Below are 27,764 nucleotides of genomic sequence, written 5' to 3'. Positions count from 1 at the left end.
TTCAATAAAAAACAACTTTACAAAGTCTAAAAAATAGTCGGTTTCTTGTTGATATTCAACTTCTCAGATCCTGGCTATATTATTTATTGATTCGGCATTAACTTTGTGGAATGACATGTTATTTTTTTTAATTAAAAACCTTTTTAAATTAAACACTTTCATCAACAGGTGAAAAGTAAAACTTTAACTTTTTATTGTTAAACTTTTCACCTGTAGATGAAAAAAATCCTTATTTTTAGAAACTAGTTGTGTGTAATGAAGTAAAACTCATTAAGTGTTATAATACAAGTGTTAAATTTTTTAACACGTTCACTGCCTTAAAAAAATGTTTTTTTTTTAAATTGCCAGATTTTTTTTCTTGTTTCCAGTAGTTATAAGTGTCTTAGTTACCAATTAACAATTAATTGAAAAAAAAAGTGGTATATTTGCCCATTTATACCTTTGACACGGATCCGTGTATCCAACTCTAGCCAGCAGTGTACGCAATAGACTGACGCGTTTGTATATGCTGATGTGCGCGATCACGGATCCGTGTAGTGGGCACCGTGCGCTAGATGCATCATACACGGATCCGTGTAGTAGGCATGCAAAGTGTTAAAAAATAATCCTGGCTATGTACGAGAATGCGCCCGTTTTACGCACATATAGCTCCGCTGTACGGTAATGGGACTGGAATTGTGTTGTATGGAACAGATAAATATCACGATGTGTGATTATTGGCTAATAAATTAATATGAAAAATCACAAGACTATCGGAAGCATTCTTATTGAAATATGTAGAGAAATAAGGGATATATGAAGGTTTAAACTTAAGATATTTTTATAAAACGAAAAACGTGCGTTCGCATACGTCATCAAATTTCCGTCATTGAACGCTTTATAACGTCATATAGTTTACTGTCTATGGTTTATAGAGCTGTAATAGTAGTAGTCTGGATTGTTTGTTTACCACTACACTACCATTTGTGTTATACAAATATGAGGGGAGCGGGGGGTGGGATGGTGGACCATAGACATCAACAAATAGAGCCGCCAATAATTTAGCAATGTTACCAATATTAAAATAACTCCATCGTTTCTGTGACGTCATTCATTGCCAACTAACGAAAATAACGTTTTTTCGAAGGCGAGTTTTTCAAAAGAAAATGATGTATGAAAATATTAATTATATCGCCACAGAACTGTGCCATCCGATTCCGCCCTATCAGGAAACGGATTGTTTCAGGTCGCCCTGAATATTTGTTCTAACGATAAACTATCGCTTCGGCTTTTAAGCCGTGTTTGTTTATTGGTTCCACAATCGTTGGAGGTGCTAAGCCGTCGTTATTTATTTTTGTACCAGCTAAATTAAGGCGTAACACAACCATTATGATAAAAAAAATATAGTGTGGTAGGATATGGATAATTATATTCTATTATCAATACTTATCTTCAAATAAAAATTGAATTTTTGCCTATCCACTAAGTCATTATTCGAGAATAATTATGATAAAAATAAGATTGGACATTTAAAAAAAAGGACTTTATATTCATTTTTATTTACATTTCAAAAAAAGTAGTACTCATGATTTAAAGTAGTATTGAAAATCTCAACGTAGTCTGAAAGCTTGAGTACACATCGCGCGCACACACTGTGACAGCGCGTTGCGCAGGCTTGCCAACTACCGCCGTAGACGCCTAACGCCTGTCTTTCTATGTGCCTTCCAATCAATGAAATTTTCTTTAAGTAATTGATTTAGAGCTCACTTTGTGTAAAATCTTTTCAATTTTAATTTAAGTTTTACTTTGTGAATACCACTATTTCTTAAAATCTATTGTGACACGTATTTCGATGCATTCCGGTGTTTGAAAATGATGCGAAATGCATTGAAACACGTGTATGCGATTACACAATAGATTTTAAGAAATAGTGGTATTTATTAAGTAAAACTTAATAAATACCATTATGTAAAATAATGAAAATTCTACTAGGTAAAGTAAAAACGCAAGTCGTGGTAAATGCATCAACTTTAAGACTCGACACTGGCAGAAACATCTTCTCACTGGGCGACTGCTAAATAAAATGAATAAACATTTTTTTAAATCAACTTATAATGTGTATGTATTGGCGTAAAACTATGGTAAAACATTAAATAAATGCATTTCTAGTTATAAAAAGTATCAAATGATAATGAACATAATAATAAAACAATGAACAATAGATATGTGGTGTATGCAATACAAAAAAATATTTGCATTATAGCCATATATGGTAAATTTGTATTGGTGGAACATTTAGAGACTGTTTTAATTTGGGTAATAAAGTGTTTTCATATTTTTCTTTGTCGTCACTAAGTCAATAAACATGCGTGGTTGAAATACGGGATATGAATCACATAACAGAATATGTTCTCTGCTACTCACATAACAGAATATGTTTTCTGCTACTCGTTTATACCCCCTCGCAAAGCAATAAAAAACAATTCGTATTCTCGTACTATCGATGCCTAAAAATAGGAAATTTAAATACTGAATTTTATAACTGCCGATTCCCGATCCCAGGATTTCATAAACGTGACGTGGCCTTTGGGAATACGATTTAGTAGGTACATTTTATTTTCTATTTTAAGGCACTAACTTCTAATGACGTCCCGTCACGATCGTACGTTCTACCCTCACTAGGGGATCTTAGTTATTATTGAACAATATACTCGTACTAAGATATCATCAATTCTTCAATTCTACGTATCGTGTATTTCCTTTTTAATTGGGTGCCCAATGCTAACACAATTTGATCAATCTCGTATTACGTTACTTAATCATAATATCGCTCACTCCTTTCAAGAACGTCATAGATCAAAAAACTTGATTTTTAAGGAGAACGTTTTTAAAGTTTAAAAATAAAATACAATGTATTAAAAATAAATATCAAGTCACTTATTGAACTTTTTACTGAGCAACAGATCTTTTTACGCTAAACCTGAAGGTTTTTTCTTCATTTGAATAATATTTAGTATGTTAAAAAAAATAATTAAACAATGCCTTTTCTTCAAAATGCAAAAACAAAACTTTCTGCCCTGTAGCAGGTAAATATTAAGTAAAAAATATACCGCTTTTGCTGGGATATAGTACATTTTCTGGGCATTCCGAAAATATGCACAACTGAAAATTGATGATTTTCGATTTATGACGTTCTTGAAAGGAGTGAGCGATATGTGTACTTCTAGTCAACCCTCTTACGTTTGGGTGAACCTGTAAGGCTGTTATAGCATGCTAGTTCGTAAATAAAATAGTCACCCCGATATGTTTGTATATCACGCTAAGTGAGGGTAAATTCCCTTAATAGGGTGAGTTCCGATGATGAAATATATGTTTTATTTTTCTTACTTAACACTAATCGTATTTTTCTTTGTTACAGGTGCCGGAGAATCAGGGAAAAGTACTATAGTTAAACAAATGAAGTAAGTAATTCTTCTTATTTTATGTATGTCTTATTTTGTACGCCTCCGTAGTGTAATGGTCAGCACGCACGGCTACCGTACTGGAGGTCCCGGGTCCGATTCCCAGGGAGGGCCAAATAAATATAAGTGATTTTTTCACTCTAATATTTATTCAATATTACCCTGGACTGGTACCTGAAGCGAAGGGCTGATCACCTTTCCTTCATGTGTTAACGATCAAGATAACACTGCGTTTATATGATGCAGTGCCCTATGCACCATTGGGGTGCAGATAAGGGTTTGAATGAAAAATGAAATATTTTATGTATTAATTTTAAATCACAGTTTTTTTTAGTCTACTAAGTTGTACAAAAACACAAAAAATAATATTGTGACAATTGTTTCGCCTAGTTATGGCATTTTCTAATTTAAAAAAATATTGCGTTTGATTTGAAATTAATACATACATTTAAATGGAGTTCTACAAATTAAACGCCAAATCTATAAATACTACTATTCTTTCATTAATTGATTCGGCAGTCACTATCCATTTTAAAATTATGTTTTTACTTAGTAAATACCACTTTTTCTTAAAATCTACTGTGACTCGTGTTTCGATGCATTCCGCATCATTTTCAAACACCCTATTATTCTTCTTCTTCTTCTGCTTGGTGTAGGCCTTGTGGCCTGTTTTAAAGAGGGTTTAGCCTCCTGCTATGTCGATTTCCAGCTGTCCATCCATCTCTTTGGCGGTCTCCCCGGGAATCTTCTACCTTGGGGTTGGTGTACTGAATACTATTCTCAATATTATTAATATTTAAAGCATCAACTGTGTGGTTAGTCATTTTGACTTTTATGCTATTTTTTTTACAAATATGTTAGTAATATTGGTGTATAACCACTCCCCGAGATTATTGTCTACCGGTTTCGAGACGTATTCGAGTCTTCGTCAGGACAATCACTACAACCGCATGCAAACAATGCTATACGTCACTACTTCATTATGATCAACATTTTATGTACTTATAAGTGTGTGAATAGCGCTTTGGTAAAAAACACGCAAAGACTGAAGAACACATTTATTATAACATAAAATTATTATATTTAACAGAATTTTCTTAAAAAAATATTAAAAACTAAATAATCAATAAATGTATTTAAACTCTTAATTTCTTTAAAACATTTTGAGTGTGTCCAAATACTTGTTCACAAATCTGGATTATCTCCAATTATAGGAGTTTTTTGTCATCTTATTTTTTACATCTCAACATGGATGAAGAAGAATATGTAAGTCTGGGCATTTACGGGGCTTACGACCGTCATTGGCTTTTTTGACTATTCACTTTACACACTTGTAACATTCACCAATTCTACCCATGATTGGCAACCACACTACTCTAAATTCTTGAAGTTCTATACATTATATATGATCCAATTTCGAAAAATTGTGAAGAACTTCACTAGAGATATCTATTGTAAGATGAAAGAAGCTTTTTATTAAGCAGAAACACTTTAAATTGTACGTGAATCTTAGTTTCTATATTTTTATTATCACTTACGTCTCAATCGATAAGTGGGTACATTAGCAGACATATTTTACGTAACAATAGATAGACCCTTTGTCCTTTTATCACCGCACGAATCTGCCTAGAGAATTATTTCCGCTTCCTTTGTTTTCGGTAAGCTTTCCCTTTTCCGAATAAAGTTGTTATAATAAGAACGCAGGACCCTTTGCGCTGTGTTATCGGGTACGTCCTTTGCCAACACTGTTTGGAAACGGAGAGAACTTTCGATAAATCGCTCACTCCTTTCAACAACGTCTTATATAAAAAAAATCCTCAATTTTCAGTTGTGCATGTTTTCGGAATGCCTGGAAAATGTACCATATCCCGGCAAGAGCGGCAAATTTAAAACTTAATATTTACCCGCTACAGGGCAGAAAGTGTTGATTTTGCATTTTGAAGAAAAGGTTTTGTTTAATAATTGTTTTAAATATACTAAATATTTTTCAAATGGAGAAAAAACCTACAGGTTTTACCAAAAAAGATCTGTTGCACAGCAAAATGTTCAATAAGTGGCTTGATATTTATTTTTAATAATTTTTTTTATGTAATTAAAATGTAAGTTTATTTTAAAATCACTATAAATATTTTATTATAACTTAATTATAATGTCTACCGGTTTCGAAGCTAACCGCTTCTTTATCTAGACTGATTAATACTAAAACGTTTAAAATGTTTTAGTATTAATCAGTCTTGATAAAGACGCGGTTAGCTTCGAAACCGGTAGACATTATAATTAAGTTATAATAAAATATTTATAGTGATTTTAAAACAACGTTACATTTTAATTATAAAATGGAAAATCACGAAGTTAGAGCTTCAAAAATAAATTACATTATATTATATACTTAAACTTTAAAAACGATGTCCTGAAAAATCGAGTTTTTTATGTATAACATTGTTGAAAGGAGTGAGCGAAATGTGTGTGTGTGTCTCAATTTCCATAATGCCCATTTTTTGGAAGATATCCAAGGCGAAATGTAAACATTAGCAATTTCGTTTTTAAGCCGACCTTGGCTCGCGTCTAGCAAGGGCACTAGGAGAGCACACTGCCTCGCTGTTGTAAACAATCATTCCCCGAATCTCGCCTTTCTTTTGGCCCAGTTCCGTTGCGTAAGGAGACTTTACTCGGATATTTACGTTGTATAATAAACGTAAATTCGTTTATGGAAGCGGCATTTTCTACTCGATTTATTTATATATTTTTTACAACATTTTGAGTGTGTCCAAATACTTGTTCACAAAATCTGGATCATCTCCAATTACAGGAGTTATTTTCATATAATTTTTTGACATCTCATCAAAGATGAAGAAGAATATAGAAGTATGGCATTTACGGGGCTGACGACCGTCATAGGCTGGTTTAAGTGATCACTTTACACACGTGTAACATTCAAGAACAGTGATTCAAGAACAAGGTATCTAAATTGGTTCATATGTATAGAACTTCCAAGAATTTGAGTAGTGTGGTTGTCAATAATGGGTAGAATTGGTGAATGTTACACGTGTGTAAAGTGATCACTTAAACCAGCCTATGACGGTCGTCAGCCCCGTAAATGCCATACTTCCATATTCTTCTTCATCTTTGATGAGATGTCAAAAAATTATAAAAAAAATATATATATATATATATATATATATATAAATATATATTTTTTTTTATAAAAGCTTTTATGGACTAATTGAAGAGCGTTAAATACAAAATAACCGCGTTGAAAATATGCGCCTTTTGTGCGGAGAAACGATGTTTGATAGGTAGATGTTCGATTGGTGATGTAAGTAAAGAATGCAAGGCTGAGATAAGCATTATAGATAAAATTACGAAATGTGTATTAAGATGGTTTGGAAATGTGAAGAGTGAATGAGTGAACGAAGAACAGTAAACTAAATTTATGAGATTATTATTATTGTCAGTCTTACACTTTTGATACCAATCCAGGGTGATATTAAATAAATACCAGAGTGAAAGAACACCCTCATTTTGACCCCCTCCTGGGAATCGAACCAGGGACCTCCAGTACAGTAGTCAAACGTGGTAACCACTACACTATGAAGGCGGGGTAATGTGTGCTTTACAAATTATAAAAAAATATATATTATTATTATGAATATTATAGAAACAATATTATGATCAATCCTGCTATACAGGTATCAGTCCAGGGTAATAATTAATATATATTTTGTGAAAATTACAAATATTTATTTTTACCCCTCCCGGGAATCGAATCCCAGACCTCCAGCATGGTAGCTGAATGCGTTAAACATTACACTACGGAGGCAGAGAACGTTTGACTGTGTAAAATTAAGTAATCAATAAATGTTTTTAAAATCCTTGTTTCCGTATCATTTTTATAAAACTAACTCTTTATCGATAAGTGGGCACAATAGCTAACATATTTAACATACAATCGAAAGACCTTTTGTCCTTTTATCTTATTATTTTAATATAAATAGTATTATTTTAAAATATTATTTATTTTTTATTTATACATTTAATATAGTTACATTTTTAAGTACAACATAATACATTTTCTAAACATTTATACATATGGCAAACTTATAGTTTTAGATTCGCTGTGCCTCTCCAAATAAAAGAATTAGCTCTTGTGCTTGGAGAGGGACTTACACTCAAGGTTTAATGTTTTATTATAATTATGAATATTTTGGTAAGGCCGCTTGTCATCGCACACTGCGTCCGAAATTTTCTCACAGCTTCCGCCGCTCGGGGTTTCCTCGGCAGACGCGAGCGGCTCTGTCGGGCCTCGCGCCCGCTATTGATCGCCAACCCTCCTCCCCGGCCGTCCGATACGTACAGTAGACTCCCGGCCTGAACGTATGAATGTGGCCTCCCCAGTTACCGATGTTTGCGTCGGAAACGAACCGTCGACTTCAGACAAGGCTCCTTATGAATATGTTGCACTGCCTACGCGAGGCATTGAGATTATTCAAAATAAACACTTGTATAAGACCTCGTATTGAGCTTTATTTCATATTATTTTTTGACATCTCATCAAAGATGAAGAAGAATATGGAAATCTGGGCATTTACGGGGCTGACGACCGTCATAGGCTGGTTTAAGAGATCACTTTACACACGTGTAACATTCACCAATTCTACCCATTATTGACAACCACACTACTCAAATTCTTGGAAGTTCTAAATATCGTAGTCATACAGGAGAAAGTGACCAAGTGCATTTTTTACAAAAATGTCATTATTGACCATTTGATATCATACTAGCTTAATATTGCCCTGAAAAATCCCAAAGGATTTTAAACTTGGAAGTATAATATATTGACTTGTTAAAAATGACTAACTGCATTGATGTTTATTTTCTTGCCAAGCAAAAGAGACTTAAGTGGCCCTCCTGAACATTTTCCGTTTTGTAAGTTGGTCACTTTCTCCTGTACGACTCCGATACATGAACCAATTTTCAAAATATACAAAATATTTTTCAAATGGAGAAAAAACATTTAGGTTTTACCTAGAACGATCTGTTGCATTGTTAAAAGTTCAATAAGTGGCTTGATATTTATTTTTAATACATTTTATTTAATTTTTAAACCTTTAAAAACGATCTCCTGAAAAAATTTTTTTTTATATATGACGTTGTTGAAAGGAGTGAGCGAAATGTGAAACAGAACGCATTTTGTAAATAAAATTTTGATTAACAATTTTCGCATTGACTCTGTACTATTGAACCATATAGTATGTCCATTAAATACGTCCAAGAGTATTGGAGTTTGCTATCATTTAACACATTTTATATGTAACGCGTAAAAGCATATAATGCCTGTAATAGTTTTTATTGCTTTGCACGCAATCCCTTTTGAGTGTTTACCAACGTAACAGTTGCACAACTTAACGCTAAGTATGCCTGCCTGGGTACATATGTAATATAAGATACTTGCCATACATTGTTTCCGTCCGTATTTCCTATTTTATTTTTATATCTTAAGAGGTAAATACGATTCATCCATTAAGTGTTTCTCACTGTGCATCACAAAGACTTATTCTATAAAATAAAACAACTATATAGTTTTTTTCCACTTCGATTTTATTTGACCAGTCACCGGGTTTCGTCTTTACAGACATCTAGAGACTGGTGGGAGGCTAGATAAAATTCCGTGTTATATGTATAACAAGGCACGGGTTGAAATCCATGATTTTATATCGTTTTTCTGACAAAATCAAATTCCTTTAATTGATTCGGCAGTCACTTTGTGGTAAAATCTATCCATTTTTAATTAATGTTTTACTTAGTATATACGGTGTTTGAAAATGATGCGGAATGCATCGAAACACGTGTCACAGTAGATTTTAAGAAATAGTTGTATTTACTAAGTAAACATTAATTTAAAATCAAATTCAATTGAATATAAGATATGGTTAAGGGTTTTCGTAGGATTTTATAGAAATTTTACTTAAGAAATGATTCAGTCTGATTACACAGAAAAGAAATAAAAATAGAAAACACACTAAGCTCATATCTTCACCTTGACTGAAATAATCCAAACAGTGATTTGTTATTAAGATATGCTCGTGTTTGTTTCATTGCTTTTTGTGTTCGTCTTCTTCTTCTTAATCCTCCACTGATGGATAATAGGTCTCTTCCATATCCTTCCATTTTCTTCGGTCTGTAGCTGCTTGCAGCCAATTTCTACCCCCCACAGCGGCTATGTCGTCGGACCATCTTTTTTTAAGTCTTCTGATACGTTGTGTTAAAGTATGTCAAAGTTTATTTGAACTCACCTGTATTTTACATACTCAACATATTAATAGAAAACAAATTCAGTTACATTCTAAATCTGGTTGCGACAAACCCCTTACTTCAATCATCCGAAGAGTTTAAAGTAAAATTTATTCCTACAGCCACCGCTCGCAAATGCAGCATTTATTAGTGTGCGAAAGTCAAGAAATGGAACCGGCGCAAAAAAGTAATACAAAACCAACGGCATTTTATGATGTCACTCTAGTTGCTCGCGCCTTTTGGTCCGGGCTCTGCAAAGACAAGAAACAGTATTTTCCGACAATTGAGTTTCCTTGCAAAGATGAGAGCGTTGTTTTGGATTGGAAAGGGAAAATTAAAATCGTGAACGGTACGCGAGAGGAAGCAACAAGATTTTCATTGGGATGCTTGAGTGAATTATTGATTCCATCGCATTCCTGGCTGTAGGCGGAACACGGCGCTGTCTGTGTAATATCCTTTGTGATGCGGTGGGCGGAGAGTACACCTCACGCCCAGTGGCGGGTAGAGCTTTTAGTCCAGGTTTATATTGTTTCACATTTTCAATAAATTTCGCAACTTAGTTTAAAAAAAATGCTTAGCAAAAGCAGATCTGTCAGGAAACCTAGATGCTTCTGTATCAGATCTGGGCATGCTGTGGGACAGCTTTCAATATAAGTCCAGATAGGCACACCTGTCGTAGAGCTGGTGTAAGTGATTAATTTATACACGTGTAACTATTTTTTCAAACTACTCAACTATAAATGGTGACGTGAAATAGCATGTGAATGAATGTTTCAATTGAAGGATAAATACAACTTTCGGAATTTTAAGAAAATCATGAGAAAAATTGTGAATGTTACACGTGTGTAAAGTGATCGCTTAAACCACCCTATGACGGTTGTAAGCCCCGTAAATACCCAGACATCCATATTCTTCTTCATCTATGTTGAGATGTCAAACAATAATAATAATAACTCATATAATTGGAGATAATCCAGACTTGTGAATAAGTATTTGGGCACACTCTGCCTTGAAGAGCTCGTAGGTACATATGCAGTGTTCTTTCAAAAGTTTGTACGACTAAGCGTATGCAGTGCTCCAGCCGCAGCTGCTATTCCCCTTTGCCTCTCTATTTATTCCTACTTTCTTTCTTTTCTTATATAACAGTCATGTCCTTGTCTCTTAGCTCCTTCGCTTACGCCATCTAAATTCCCCACCAAATAGATTACTCCTCTCAGCTTTTCGTTCTCATGCATCACATAGAAAGGGATTGAGACCAGAAGAATAATATTAGAGTAGGCACCGCTTACGTACCTATATGGAACGTACGCCACTGCTTTTTTCCATTTCCGCCCACGGAACTGTCGATGGGAGCTTCAGACACTATTTCAGTTTGAAATTAGGTAGAGATAGAGCTTTTTGCTATAGAAGCTGTACGGGAAACCGCCCTGTATACACAGGCACTTGCTTATATACCAATCTTTACAATATCGCTGAAACAAATGATATTTACATTTCATTAATTGATTCGGCAATCACTTTGTGGTAAAATATATACATTTTTAACTTGTTCTACTTGGTAAATACCACTATTTCTAAAAACTATTGTTATACATGTTTCGATGCATTCCACATCATTTTCAAACGCCGTATTTCAAATCCGGTGATTGAAAATGATGCGCAATGCATCGATTCACGTGTCACAATAGATTTTAATAGGTTAGTCATAATTTATATTTATTTGAAAAAAATAAACATTGCGTTTTTTTGTTGTTTAGAACAAGGTACTTTTCAGATTTTCTTCAATTATTTAATATAATATTTCTGAACGCCTTTATGAATGTGAAAACAAGATTTTTATTATTTTACCAATAGTTAAGATTTACTTTAAAATACCACTTTATATCAAATCTATTGTGACATGCTGTTCAATGCATTCCGCATCATTTGTTTGAAAATGATGCGGAATGCATCGAAGCACGTGTCACAATGGTTTTTAGAAATAGTGGTAATTACCAATTAAAACATAAATTTGAAAATAGGTAGATATTACCACAACGTGCCAAATAAATTTATAAAAATGAATACTTAAATTGTGAGTTTTATAGACGTTAAACTGTGCACAACAGCCATAAACATCGATACTTGAAATCAATACGTCGATGGTTGCTTCTCGTTGGAAGGGACAAGGTAGAAAGTGAATTAATTAAAGTCCAGGTGTAATTATTTTATTGTAAAACCTTTATACTGTAAATTTTTATTGTATCTCTTGTATGTAATGTATATTATCTAATAATAAAAATAAAACAATATTATAAAATAAAAAAATTGTACTAACATGCCTAAAGGTCTGTAATACAAATAGTAAAAAAAATGTATCTATGAAATAAATAAATAAAATATATGCCACTTTTGGTAAAATACCAACCGAATTGGTCCAATTTTGAACAGATTTTGTCCTATTTTGAACAGAATTGGTCCTATTTTGAACAGTATTCAACGCTCGTGAAATCTAACCAGCACCCTAATTAATGCAATTTTACTAGGATTGTATGGGGCTTTGCGGGTAGCCCGGTTGCCGTGGTTGTTTACCACGGCAGTTTGTTATGCTAACATGCATTTACCCACTGTATGTACCGAGCTCTATGTCGGCTTCCCAGGGAGTTATCGCTGATCCGCGCAAACAAGACACCATAACAAATTGCTGAGAGCCCAATTTATTACTGCGGACTTTTGCAATATATCACTATCATAATTCTCACCGTGATCTCTTTCCCATAATTATAAACAAACGTTGGTAAATACAAAAATACCGAGTATCGCTTTCAAAGCATCCTGCGCTCTTTCGTCGGCACTAAATTATAAAATAAAAAAATAAGAAATATGGACGTATATGCCATATTTCTTGAGAAAATTTCGTTGCCATATTTATCCACGGGCAAGTGCCCAATGCACCCAGTGGTGCATTGGGCACTTGCCCAATAACTTTTTTTAGTGTAACCACTATTGCAAACAAATTCGGATTTTTTTTATTTTACCAATTTAAAAAAAAAAGTTATAATAAACAATCTAAGTATAATCAAATACAATAAATATAATATTCGGCCCTGATAATATATCGTGTCAAAAAACGTTTTAAATAATTCCGGTTTCAATAATCCCTGTTATTTAAAACTTTTCGGCTGAACAAACTCAACTTAGTGTATTTTGCCAGTTTATGGAACGTTGAAAACTTTATAATATGCATCATTAAGTCAAAATTGCATATTTTCGAGTTAACGTTTTTTTGCCAGTACACCCACGATATGACAACGAATCCGTGCGACAACCATACCTTGTCAACCCTACGATTTTTTTATTAAAGGTACCTACCCATTATTATTTTCTATAATTTGATGTAGTCATCCCGCTGTTTGCCGTGCACTCGGCGCTCGGCACCCGGCGGGGGACCACTTGTGCGCTTCGCGGCGCTAATGGCCCTCGCGCGGGTGGCAGGAGGCCGGACGGCCGCTTCCGCCGCGCACATTAGCCGTATCGCGTCAGCTTGGCGATGTCACACCGCCCTGCGCCCTGACGCAACCTTCGACTCTATCGTGACGGGCCATCGAGTATGGCTAAATTTAACGCGTATCAGAAAACAGAGTGCGGAAGCAGGCAATCAAATTTTACCAACTTGTAGCGATCTTGTACGAGTATAGGGTGTTTTTTTTAGAGGTATACAAATTCAATTTTCCCGCAATAAAATTATGGTGGCACCCGCCGTGTGGCATGTTGCGCCATCTTGTTGAAACTACAGCTCTGTCACATCAATGCGATTCAACGGAGGTACGAAGAAGTCAGTTATCATGGTTCTGTAGCGCTCTCTGTCTCTCTCTCTAACTAACTAACCATCACGCCACTTCCCCGCAGGGGTAGGCAGAGAGAATAGAGCGCCACACCACTCTGTCCTTGCACACATTCTTCGCCTCTTCCACGTTCATGCATCTCCTCATACATACCCTCTCTCTCTCTCCTTTCTATATACCGTTTTTATAAGGAAAAAATTGGTTTTTCTTCAAAATAAATGTATGGGTTTAAAAGGAAGAGTTATTGAGAGGTTAGGAGTTTAAAAAAATATAAAAATAATTTCAATATCTATTCTAAAAAAACTCAAATTACAAATACCATAATCTTACCTCGGGCACTTAGTAGGTAGTTCCAATTTTTCCGTATAGTTTCTACATTTATTGAGTACTTTTAAAAATTTCTAATCGCTCATGTCGATAATGTAGGTATGCACGTCATACAAGTACCCGTAAGAATATACTGGCATAGTTTCCTATTAAGTATTGAATTTCTCGTGCAACTATGCAAATCTCTTTGGGCTCTTTATCCGTGCTCGTATTACCGTATGAAGGTTGCTGCGACTCTCGTTCTACTTAAACAGTTATAAATATGTCGATATAAAATTCATAAATCACTTTTTTTTAGAAATTCATACTAAGGAATATTTTGTTATTTTATTTGGAAATTTTATTCACTCCGGGGAAAGTATTAAAAATGCGATGCAGTATACTAGTAGATAAATTAAAATGACTTATTTTCGGGGAAAAATAAATACATACAATTTTTTTCCGGTAGCCTCAGCTTAAAATGGTTAGGTGTTATGTTCGGTCAGTACTTCTATACAGAGTGGAATCGTGGACCTTGAAGATCAGCATGATCTATGAACCGGCTAGAGGCAATCGAAATGTGGCTACATCGAAGAATTCACAACCATTCCATGGACCGGTATGGTCAGCTTCGTGAATGTGCTCCAAAGAGCAAGAGTAGGAAAGCAATTGCTTATTGCTATCAAAGTCTGGAAGGTTTCCTATCTGGGGCATGTGCTGAGAGGAGAGAAGTACGAGCCTAATCATAAAAGGTAAAATAGATGGTCGATGAGGTGTGGGCAGAAGACAGATCTCCTGGCTCCGGAATATACGAAATTGGACGGTATCAGAACCGTCAAGGCGCTGTTTAGAGCTGCCCAAGACAAGGACAATTACTCTCAAGTGATAGTCGACGTCAGGGGGACCTGTCATAACACGCACAGAAGAAGAACCGCTTCTTCTTGGCAGTACAAATATCGCTCACTTCTTTCAAGAACGTCATAAATCAAAAAACTTGATTTTTCAAGAGGACGTTTATAAAGTTTAAAAATATAATACAATGTAAAAAAATATAAAATCAAGCCACGTTGTAAACTTTTTACTGTTCAACAGATCTTTTTGGTAAAACGTGAAGGTTTTTTTTTCCATTTGAAAAATATTTAGTATATTTAAAATAATAATTAAACAATACCTTTTCTTCATAATGCAAAAACAACACTTTATGCCCTGTTGCGGGTAAGTATTAAGTTAAAAATATGCCGCTTTTGCTGGGATGTAGTACATTTTCTGAGCATTCCGAAAACATGCACAACTGAAAATTGACGATTTTTAATTATGACGTTCAAATATAATACAATGTAAAAAAAAAAAAATCAAGCCACGTTGTAAACTTTTTACTGTGCAACAGATCTTTTTCGTAAAACCTGAAGGTTATTTCTCCATTTGAAAAGTATTTAAAAAAATAATTAAACAATACCTTTTCTTCAAAATGTAAAAACAACACTTTATGCCCTGTAGCGGGTAAATATTAAGTTAAAAATATGCCGCTTTTGCTGGGATGTAGTACATTTTCTGGGCATTTCGAAAACATGCACAACTGAAAATTTACGATTTTTGATTTATGACGTTCTTGAAATGAGTGAGCGATATCTCTTTTAAAATGCCCAAGTTGTACTATAAAATAAAAGTCCAAAAGTAAAGGTAAATTTATCGACACTACGTGATAACGAGTTCGTAATACCACTCCTGTTGTGATTCATGAAGATACAGTTCATGACCAAACAGGTGATTTCGAACAACCTTAAATTAGCACGGTTCTCAAATGGCAGTGAATAAATTTCTCTGTATTTCGTATTCAAAAGACGCACACTTTTTTCTTTGAATAACAATCGAAACATTAACGCTCGTCACACGATCCGGTGATACTTGTCTATTTAACAATATGATACAGAACAGATTAATTTTTGCACATATTGTTATTAAAAATATCACCATACATTTATTTTCTATATAATCCTTTTTTACTTATATGTATCTATATATTTTTCCCTTAAATATATGCAGACAAATGTGCAAAACGATGTGTGATAGTTTATTATTATAATTGCTTTTCTTTCTAATTTTTTTCCATGAATTATTTTTTTCTCATACTTTCTCTTTTATTATTACTTAAATATACCATAGGACTTTTTCAAGCCCTCCTATTAAACTACCTAATAAAATATAATTCAAATTCAGTTTTACTATGAATAAATATTCTAAAACTAACTCTCCCAAAACACGAACAGTACGCTATAGAAGAGAGGTAACTCGTTGTTTAAAAATGCTGTTAAATTTATGAATTAAGTACTTATATGAAAAATTATAAAAAGATAGATGTTCGAATAGTGAAATAAGGAATGAATGCAATGTTAATATAAGCATTATCAATACAATTAAGAAAGTGTGTTGTGATAGTTAGAATTGTGGTATCATCTAATGAATTAGGAAAGAAATGTACAACAAATATATGAGGCTAATGTAGTTGGAAATAGAAACAAGGTTTTGCCGAGGAAAACATAGTATGATGAAGAATTTCGAATAGTTAAATGTGGTCAGGTCAGGAGTCGGAACAATCGGCGGGTAGGTATGTATGAGGAAATGCATGAAATGGAAGAGGCGAAGAATGTTTGCAAAAAAGAGTGTTGAGACGTTCTATTCTCTCTGCCTACCTTTGCGGAGTAGCGGGATGATGGTTAGTTAGTTTTAAAATGACACATTTAAGGTACACACACACCTGATTATTAAGGTGGAGACTGACCGGAGCATTTCGTCGTAACATAACGTCGTAACATTGCTCGCGGCGAGCATCAGCGAGCATCCGAAACTATAGATGGAGCGCTCAGCTCGCTGTACTGACTGCCTGAATGCTCGCATCGTAACATGTTACGTTACGACGAAATGCTCCGGTCAGTCTTCACCCTTAAGGGACGCATACACAAATATGTTTCCGACTTTGTCAACAAAACGAACGAAAGCTTTCAAAATAATTGATCTTAATCAAGTCTCGTGGGATGGACGACGCGTCATTAATTTTTTGCAATTCGCTTTCTCGGATGGTTGTTTAATCATCATTCTGTATTATTTTATAACCCAGTTTTAGAACCCAGCAGAAGCGTCGGATAGGCGAATGGAGAATGCTGCTAATTTCACTGCTCACTGGGAACAATAAGATACTTTAGTACTGACAAATGTGGAGATATTTGGCAAAAAAAACTTGATTTCGAATATGTAGATAAAATTAATTGGATTCCTACATATATTTTCGTCTACGTTTGTAGATATTACCACGATAAAATGTAGAATATACTTTTTTGACGGGTTAGTGACGTCGCCGAATTTATACTTCGTTCTCGAGTTTCACTAAATTAATTACTTCTAAAATTATTATTACACAATTTACATTATTTTCGATCGGTCTGGGTGTTTGTGACGTATTTTTACATTTACCATCCCTATCCTTACTATCCTGCCTGCAGACAAGCCTCTAAAAACAAAGGCTTTCTTTAAAAAATAGCACGACAAGCGTATTTGAATATTATAGCATATCGAAAAATATTTATTTGTCATCCCATTTTCAAAAAGTTCCATCCATTTCATCGTTGAAAAATTAAAAAATTAATGAGATTTTGAAAGTGTACATTCTTGACGCGGTAATAATATTCATAAATCAAAGATTTTTTTCCGACACAAATTGACTTATCAAATGAGTTTTCTCGCGTGGAGAGGAGGTAGGGAGGCACAGAAAACAGTTGGCGCTGTGCCAACACCGGACGGCGAGCTGTCTCCCCTCAGAACGATTCGCCTAGCTGTCCTTAACCCTGATCTCACACTGGCGAAATGTTCGCTTCATTCAGGGGTGCGAATTGCCCGGGCTGAATTTTACTCGTACACTTTCTCCGCGTTCGCTATTACACTATCTATCCCCGTATTAGTGTAGCCAAATATTTTCATTCATCCTCGACGCTAACCGGCCGCTCTAGCAATCAAATAACGTTTTATAGTAATTGAGGATAGTAACGTTCCAAACATTCTGTTTGCTATTTTTACTAGGTATGTGTTATACGTCCGCCTCCATAGTGTAGTAGTTAGTGCTACAATGCTGGAGGTAGCAAGTTCGATTCCCAAGAGGGTCAAAATAAATGTTGGTGATTTTCAGTCTAATATTTTTTAATAGGCTGAACAGCTGATCACCTTTCCTTCGTGTATCAAACGATTAAGATGACACTGCTTCTATACGATACAGTACCCTATGCATCATTGGGTGCGAATAAGGGTTAGAAGTAATGTCTTATATAGGGTTTTCTTTTAAGAGTGATACAATTTATTTTTTTAATTAAAAATTGCGCATATAATTTTTCAATGAGATACAAATTTTTGTTTTTTTTGAAAGGTTACATTATGTCATTATGTATGAAAAATAACAGCGTTCATGTGAGCACCACATCTCTGGGCATACCACATTCTATTAACCCAATTTTCTATCCCTTTTTCACATTAATTTGGCTGTATTTCAGCAACACCACGTTCAGTGTGTTCCTTTAATTGCTCAATTGTTGTTGGATCATTAGCATATGGTATATACTTGTGACTTGACATTACCCCAAATAAAGAAATCACAAGGTGTGTTTAATCACAAGATCTGGTCGGATAATTGACTGGACCATTTCGATAGTGAGTTGATCAACTGAATAATGTCGTCCATGAATTGTTTTTAAACTTCTCAAAATTTTAGCAAATGAGGACTGATGTTGATAAAAATAATTAAATATTTCTGAACGTTGTTCAAGCGTGTTCCATGATTAAATATCATAACTTACTGAACACAAATGACTTCAGAAACGTCAAAAAATAATAAACAGTGTTGCCATTAAAACCATTGTTATTGAACCCCTATATTCATGTGAACTATTGTTTATATGTACAATACCTCTTCGAATCTCTAAAATAATGTATGTATCAATTGTTATATCAAACACAGATCTTTTGAGTTTCAAACGAATGACATTCGTTTCAAAATACCTTAACTGGGCGAAACAATTGTCACAATATCAATCTTTATGTGTTTTTAACAATAAAATACAACTTAGTAGACTCAAAAATCTGTGTTTGATTTAACAATTAATACATAAATTAAAATGGAGTTTTACAAATTAAACACCAAATCGATATCTTAAATACTGCATAGTAAGGTAGCCATCATTCAACGGCCCGGGAGAAACAAGACTACGATTTTTCTTAATATTTTCCATTTCGAGAGTCTTATTTCGCTACTTGTATTATTTTGTATACATATTTACGTGGGTAGTTGAAACAGAATGGGGATTGAGAAAACGATTATTTCAATTAAGCCCACAGTATTAACGTTGTAATGGATTATATCGGATTCGTCACAACTAATTAACAACGAGTGAAGATTTATGGGCTATTGTTTACTTACAACGAGGCACCTATATACGACTTCTTAGTCTGCATAAAATCTACATTTATTTTACTAGATTACCCAATATTCTAAAAAATAAATAATAAATAATAATAACCATATCCGCTCCCTAGGTGGAGCATATGGAGTCCACAAACTGTCTCCAGGCTTTTCTGTCGGCTGCCAGCTCCCTTGCATCCTCCCAAGTCAGATCCGCGTCCCGAAGTTCTGACGAGAACTGCCGACGAATTGTCAGCAGTGGACGTCCTGGGCGGCGCGAACCTGATGCCTTGTAAAAGAGGCAAGCTTGATTAAGGCTCTCGGGACGGACCAAGATTTGCTCCGTCCTGCGCCTTATCTCTTCATTCCTCACAAAGTCAAACCACCGCACGCCTAAGATTCTCCGCAAACACCTATTCTCAAAGCTTAGTACACGGCTGCTCTGGGCCCTTGTAAGGTGCCATGTTTCGCAGCCGTATAAGAGAACAGGAGCAATGCAGGCATTGTATAGGCGGCATTTGGTTTTCACCGAGTATAAATCCGATCTCCAGACAGCCTTCATACTGTTAAATGCGGACCCAGCGAGTCCTAATCGCACTCCCAGTTCCTTTTGAAGGCTGCCATTTAAAAAAATAAATAATTGTAATAATTATGGCCAGTTTATGCATCGCAATTTTCGTGACAAACCACCGTAAGAGCGCTTTACAATCAACTTTTTTTCACATTTTTCCAATTGGATATTTACATGTATGTAGATAGTTACGCAATGCTATCAATGTTTACAGATAAGTGCGATAGTTAAAATCTAGATTTCATCTGGTTACTGTGATAAAAGATCCGGAAAAGGTGGGTTTTTAGTTTAGATAGAATTCTAGACTTATCTCAGATTAGGAGGAAGTTGTTCCACGCTAAGGGGCCTGCAACGGCAAAGGCTCTATCAGCGAAGTTTGTATTGGGAAAACGTTCATGCTCCGATAGTACGCCGATAGCTAATATGCTTGCGGACCATAGGGTTATAATATTTATTATTTATTAACAACATTTTTCATATGTCCAAATACTTGTTCACAAATCTGGATTATCTCCAATTATCTTATAGTTATTTTATATTATAGTTATTTTTACATTCTTTTTTTGACATCTCAACATAGATCATCGACATCTCAAGAAGAATATGAAGCCTGGACATTTACGGGGCTTATATATTATTCATAGTCTGGTTTATGTGATTACTTTACACTCGTGTAGCATTGACCAATTCTACCCATGATTGCCAACCACTGCAAATGCCCAGACTGCCATATTCTTTTTCACTTTGTTGAGATGTCAAAAAAATAATATTATTTTTTGATAACCTTCGTGGAATGACATGTTGATTATTAAAAATTAAACACTTCTATTAGACGCATAATTAGTGGTTTAATACAAGTGTCTAATTTTTATTAATGAACCAAGGGTTCCCTGTCTTTCGTTGATTCTACCAGGATAACAAAACTCACAGAGATATACATACACCGGTGTCGTTCTGTGAATTGTCGTATACTCTGTCCAGCAAAACTTGAACGTTTTTCTTTCCGCACTTCAATCAGTGAAGTTCTCTCAGGTGTTATGAGATGTGTAAATATTTTGTATTAGGATAACAGAACTCTGTGGTGGTGTCCTTCTGTGAATTGTCCTATACACCTATTTTCATAAAAACTTGGAACATTTTCTTTCTGGATATTTTAACCATTAAAAGTTCTCTTAGATGTTTTGAGATGTATGAATATTTTGCGATTATCAAACGTGCTGAAACCGATTGCAACTTGTCAATTTAACACTCAGACAGATTTACATAATTCGCATCAATTTTTAGTATGTATCAAAGTTAAATTTGTCCCACTCTTTCGTATAATAATACTAGGTTGGCGGTTAATGTGCACCTATTTATCAAAAGAAAACAGTTGCCTCATTCGACTTTCTACGCTTTATAATTAAACACTTAGTTAATTAAATCCAAAAGTGTATGTATAAGTTTTTAAGACACGCACAATAAAGTAATTACTAAAAAATAGTTAACGCGCTTGATTCATGTACATTTTTGTTTTATTGTATTTTCATAATTAGTAGACAATTTTGAGGTTTAGTGAATAATGTTGATGCCGGGAACCTGATATGGCCACTAAATAGTACCAGCCTAATAAGAATAAATCATTATTGTGGTTCAAGCTTCACACAACAGCTCGACTGCCGTGGCATTGTGTTGTTACTGCGTGTGAATACCTATGTGTGTCACGTGTAACTATAGTATAGTGCAGGAGTCGGCAACCTCTTGGACCAAAAGAGCTAAACGGTTTGGAAATTTTTGGGGAGTTAATTTTTATTTTAAAATAGTTAAATTGAATTTATTGAATATTTAAAGGAACCTACAAGTATTTTTTAGGTAACAGGTTTTTAATCAGAGATACTTTTCTGCACAGATTTATACATCTATCATAGATCTATCAGTATCTATCAGTAAGTATAAATCATCACAAAATATGCGCGTTTTATTATTAAAATAAACAGTTTTAATTATCTCTGTAACTATTACTATTATTATTATTTTTTTTTTGTAACTCAAAAAATATTTAAACGTACCTTTTAACATTCAACCATGTATTTTATTATACATTTTTAATTTATTAAGTAAAGAAGACAGAACCAAACTAAAGTTCATATTTAAAAGTTCTAATGCACACTTTTATGCTCAATTTTTTTTTTTTAAATAATAAAAAATTCTGTGAAAAATGTCATTTTGAATTTGACATGAAAGAGCCATAAAAATTGTTCAAAGAGCCATATGTGGCTCGCGTGCCACACGTTGCCGACCCCTGGTATAGTGCAACTTGTCTGATTTTAATGAAGGCACTACTAGTCGCGATGAATTATTATGATTATTTATTGCTGATGAAGTGCGAATTTTTATCACAGAACATCTCTCTACGAATAGATCGCAGTTTTCATTTGAAAAATAACGCACAGATTATCTCTTCTGCGCGTATAAAAACATACTAAATATTTTCACTTGGAAAATCAATTTTATTTATTGCTCGATGTATCCGGCCACGCGTTACCGTGGCTCAGCCAGGTTTGATGTAAAATAAATAAAATAGAAAGCACGCATTTCTAATATGTGTGTTTAATTTCTCAATGGTTGTGAATTAATGAATATATAAAAATCTATGGAACAAAAATGCAATCGAAAACATTGAAAATGTTAATAAAAACTGTGACAGTAGCTGTCCGCCATGAGCAATGTTTAGAATATCACGTGAGTTTCAGTCACGTTCAATAGACGGCGCTGCCATTGGGGTACAAACTCTGATTAAATGAAACAAGATATTTTTTGGGTAATATTTATTTCTCCTTCGATAACCGGCCTAAAAATCGACACAAACCCAGTAATTGTCACATAATTTAAAATATGCTTCATGTAATCAATAATAAGGAAACATTATTACTGGCCTGTTGACTTAGCAGCTCACTAAGATCATAAATAAAAAAATTCGCCACTCGTCGATACAAACATGAAAATGCCTTTTATCAGATTTTTTTATGTTCCTTTATTTTCTGAATTTAAAAATTGAATCATAAGAAACAATATATTGAATCTTATCTAACATCAATAAATACGCCTTCTTTATCGAAAGCGTAATAATGGGGTTGTTTGAACACCTGTGTACACACTATAAGTTATAGTAATTACTTTATGTATGAATTTTAAATCAAACACAGAATTTTTGAGTCTACTAAGTTGTATTTTATTAACAAGTTTATTTAGTAATTACTATTATTGCGTATTCACTATTAAAAATACTCCTCATTGCAGACGTGAACTCCGATCAAATCGTGTCTTGAATTACTATACTTCTATATAATTCATATAATAGACTTAAACATTTAAAAAAAACTCTTTTTTTAAAGTTATAACTACATGTACAAAATTATTATCTATATCGCTCACTCCTTTCAACAACGTCATACATCAAAAAACTTGAAAATATTTTATATATTTAAAAAATAATTAAACAATACCTTTTCTACAAAATGCAAAAAACAACACTTTCTGACCTGTAGCGGGTAAATATTAAGTTTAAAAATATGCTGGTTTTGCTGGGATATAGTACATTTTCTGGGTATTCCGAAAATATGTACAACTGAAAATTGACGATTTTTGATGTATGACGTTGTTGAAAGGAGTGAGCGATATATCCGGAGCGCCGAAGGAACGACCCCCCCCCCCCATCAACAGAATATGTCATAATGAACTGAACTGAACTGTATTCGTGAAGGTGTTTTATTTCAAAGTATTATTTTTATTACAATGATTAAAGAAAACACTTGTTTTTACCACTTGAGTTTTATTATAGACTACATGTTTCAGAAGTTAAACTTCCATCATTCAGGTCTGTATAATAACTATATTAGGTCTGTATTTATTTTTATTGTTAGCTGGTTTTTTTCACTTTGATTTTACGTTTCATCTTGATTTTTTATTGCATAGTACATAGGTCTATACTTGTGGCCCTCTGACCTTTTAAGTGCGGCTCCGTCACAAATATCCGCGGGAAGTCTCTTCTATTCTACGTCCTTACTGAAAGCGAACTGAGATGACAAAACTGCTAAAAATAACGACATACAAACCTGAATTTCAATGGACATGTTCGCATGGATACCTTACTCGAATAAAATCCTTGTTTAATGTGAAATATTTTTTGTTGAACGTACTCGTACAATATCCCGTAATTGTGTGGATACACCCACGTAGTCTGGCAAGCGGTGAAAATATTGAGAAAGGTGTGCTGAGATGGTTTGGACACGTGGAACGTACGAGTGAGGAAAGAACGGTTAAACAAATTTATGAAGCAAATGTTGTTGGAAAAAGAAGCAGAGGAAGACCGATGAAAGCTTGGCACGATCAGGTAAATCAAATACTTGAAAGCGGCCGAGTCGGGAGTCGAAATAATCGTCGGCTATGTATGAGGAGATGCATGAATGTGGAAGAGGCGAAGAATGTTTGCAAATACAGAGTGGTGTGGCGTTCTTTTCTCTCTGCCTACCCCTGCGGGGAAGCGACGTGATGGTTAGTTAGTTAGTTAGTAACTATAATATATTGTGAAATGCAAAAAAATAAATTTCTGAACGCCATATAAGCCGTCAAACTCAATCGGTTCATAGTTGCTCATTTTGATAAGAAGAATTCGTAGAGGATTCGTGGCGTTCAATCATAACGCGGACTGTGTGAAAACTAAAGATTTATTGAAGAGGCACGCCACGATAGAATAGAAAAGTACCTAACTGAAATTAAAAAGAACGGAATACTTAACTCGATTAGCACAAAAAAACGTGATGAGATAGTAGCTGCAAATGTTGAGCATGTGTTCGTGACACCACGCCACTCATATACAGTACCAAATGTTAGTTTTGGGCCACACACACGCTGATTTCACGCCCCACATGTTCACGAGCATAGTCAAGTAAATCTTTGAATTAAGTTTTTTTTTGGGTAAATACGACTATTTGTGGTATTTACCAAGTAAAACTCATTAAAAATGGATACATTTTACCACAACGTGATTGCCGTGCTCAACATAAATGAAGAAAAATATGAAAGTATGGGCATTTACAGGGCGCTTGGTTAAGCGATCACTTTACACACGTGTAACATTCACCAATTCTACCCATGATTGACAACCACACTAGTAAATTTTTGGAACTTCTAGATATATCGATGAACTTCGTGACCTATTACATGTGAGCTCACAACAGCCATCTATGCTAGAACAGGGAAAGCTTTTATTAAGCAAAGACTCGCATTACTACATTATTATTTGTATGCACTGTCCGAACTTCGATTTGAATGACATACTTGTTTTCCGCTAGAAATCATGATTTTCAATTTAATCTGTAGCTTATAATTTGACCAGTTATTTTATTTACAACATTTTGAGTGTGTCCACTCTTGTAAGCACTTTTGTGAACAAGTATTTTGACACACATTAAAAATGTTCTTCACCTTTGTAGAGATGTCAAAAATGTAGAAGATTAAAAAAAAAGGAATAACCCGCAAAGCCTCTATTAGAGGCTTGTCGGCAGGTAGGATAGTAAGGATAGGGAAGCTAAATGTGAAAAATACATCACAAACACCCAGACCAATTGAATAAAAACCTTTCATGAATTTATTTGCACTTGGCGGGAATCGAACGTACGACGCCAGTTTCGCTGTCGAGCGTCTACCCAACTACCCACAGCGCCTGTCAATATTTCAATGTCAGTATTTTTTATGCACCGATTTTTTGTTGCAAGGGATAGATAACTTACCGTTCCCATTCGCCGCGATGCCTCGCGCAAACAACGCGACCAGCTAATTAATGATTCTCATTTATCTCGACAGCGTTGACAGAAAGTTTGTCTAATTAAACGGGCGTACAATCAGTACCGATATTGCGCATGACTCGTCCTGTACAGTTGGTTGGTGAATTGATTGAGCTCCGTATCATTGCGGACTCCAGAATAATAGTCACGATAATCAAAATTCAGCCAACTGTATTGTTAAATTAAACCTAGGGCCGGCTCCACTAAATAGACCAAAACGGAAAATAGTTTTATGAAAGTAAATAATACCATATTTATATTATTCTCAATTTTATTAATATTTAAAGCATTTACTTTGTGGTTAATTATTTTTACTTATTTATTTTTTTACTAAAATGTTAGTAATATTATTAGTATATAACCACACACCGAGATTTTTATGTCCGCCGGTTTCGAGACGTACCCGTCTCTTCGTTAAGACAATCACTACCACAGCATGCAAACAATACTACCTTTCACTACCATATCACTATTTACACACTTAAAACTACACAAAGTGTTTAACACATGCGATATTTGGTCGACCCGATGACCAACATCCACTAAAGGTTTCAGCACAAACATGCGTTACGAGCCGAGGTTAAACATGCAGTAGTGTAGTTTTAAGTATATTTATAGCTTCATCCGCTATAACCATATTTATAGTATCGACCACTTCATCAAATACCACAATAGTGGTATTTAGCAAGTGAAATTTATATTAAAAATGGATAGATATTACTTACCACAAAGTAACTGCCAAATCAATGAATAAAAAGATTTTCAATGCTCACATCAGTCAAAAAAATAAATAAATAAATAAATATATATATATATATATATATATATATATATATATATATATATATATATATATATATATATATATATATATATATATATATATATATATATATATATATATATATATATATATATATATATATATATATATATATATATATATATATATATATATATATATATATATATATATATATATATATATATATATATATATATATATATATATATATATATATTCTTGGATAAAAACAAACATTTTAAATCAGGTTTGATTAGAGAAAAATGGTTTAAATTTACATTATTTGTACATTAATTGAAGGCCAGCATGTTCTTGGTTGATCAGTTACGCAACAATTTCTTGTAGTTCTACGAACGACGTGCAACATCTAATTAAAGTCGTTAGTGAATGAATATTTTCTCGAGTGATTCCGGTATAGTCAATGAATGAGTTGTGGCCGCCTTTTAGTAATTGTACTATCGCTTGAGAATGAACGGAGAACGCGAGGCCTGTAATCTAGAATAATGATTATTGCTCTCTTTCGTTTGATATTCCGGATCCCGAAATCTTCCTCGTTTACGATCTTGTTTAAAAGCCTATTTGTTTAATGTTAGCGAGATGAATGATCCACGCTAATGGACGATCATTCATTCTGCTTGACTTTGACATCTGTAAGTAAATATATCGAGTGACCTGAAGCTTGTATGTACATCAGAAACACACTTGAAATCGGTATGAAGACATTTTTTATCGGCTATATTTTTTAAAGCATTTTTTTTACATTGTTTACTCTTCGTTTGGAGACAGCCGCTTGCGATTACGTCATTTATTTAATAAATTAATATTTTTGCCTTGCTTCAATTTATAAAATCATCCGCCTGTTAAATTACTTGTCAAGTTGCATGATTATTTTAAAATCCTGTTCTCAGTTAATATTATTACCCTTTAAACATATAAACTTGATGTTTTTTTACAAATAAATATCTTTATAACTACTTATGTATGTAAAAACTGTTTAAAAAAAAATTGCACGATTATTTTATTTGTTTGAAATAGATTTTATCGCCCACAATATTCATTTTCTACTAAAATAAAAGTTAAAAAATTAACAGCAAAATATGCAAATAAACATTTCCCGATTGTTTAATATTTCGAGACTATTTTATTGCTGGTGTACGTATCGTAAAAATATCCAAAATTTATTAAAATATTTGGTTGTTTTGTCGAAATATGAATGGCGCTTTGTGAATTGTAGAACATTACTATAAATATATTGGCTTTAT

General features: G+C 34.0%; 1 protein-coding gene across 2 annotated transcripts in view; it reads left to right on the top strand.

Annotated features, from left to right (window-relative positions):
- Nucleotides 1–27,764, top strand: part of Galphao (G protein alpha o subunit) — a 188,922-nt gene that overhangs the window by 37,643 nt on the left and 123,515 nt on the right. For both annotated transcript variants that reach the window (XM_088278331.1, XM_088278330.1), the window contains exon 2: nucleotides 3,398–3,440. In XM_088278331.1, coding sequence (XP_088134457.1) covers nucleotides 3,398–3,440 — 43 coding nt within the window. The remainder of the gene's footprint in view (nucleotides 1–3,397; nucleotides 3,441–27,764) is intronic.

Source organism: Brachycentrus maculatus, unplaced genomic scaffold (assembly GCF_059751285.1).
Source record: "Brachycentrus maculatus isolate JH-2025_06_01 unplaced genomic scaffold, ASM5975128v1 h1tg000056l, whole genome shotgun sequence".
In the NCBI taxonomy this organism is placed as follows: Eukaryota; Metazoa; Arthropoda; class Insecta; order Trichoptera; family Brachycentridae; genus Brachycentrus; species Brachycentrus maculatus.
The sequence above is the reverse complement of the archived record's forward strand: the minus strand, read 5'-3'. Positions and strand labels throughout refer to the sequence as shown.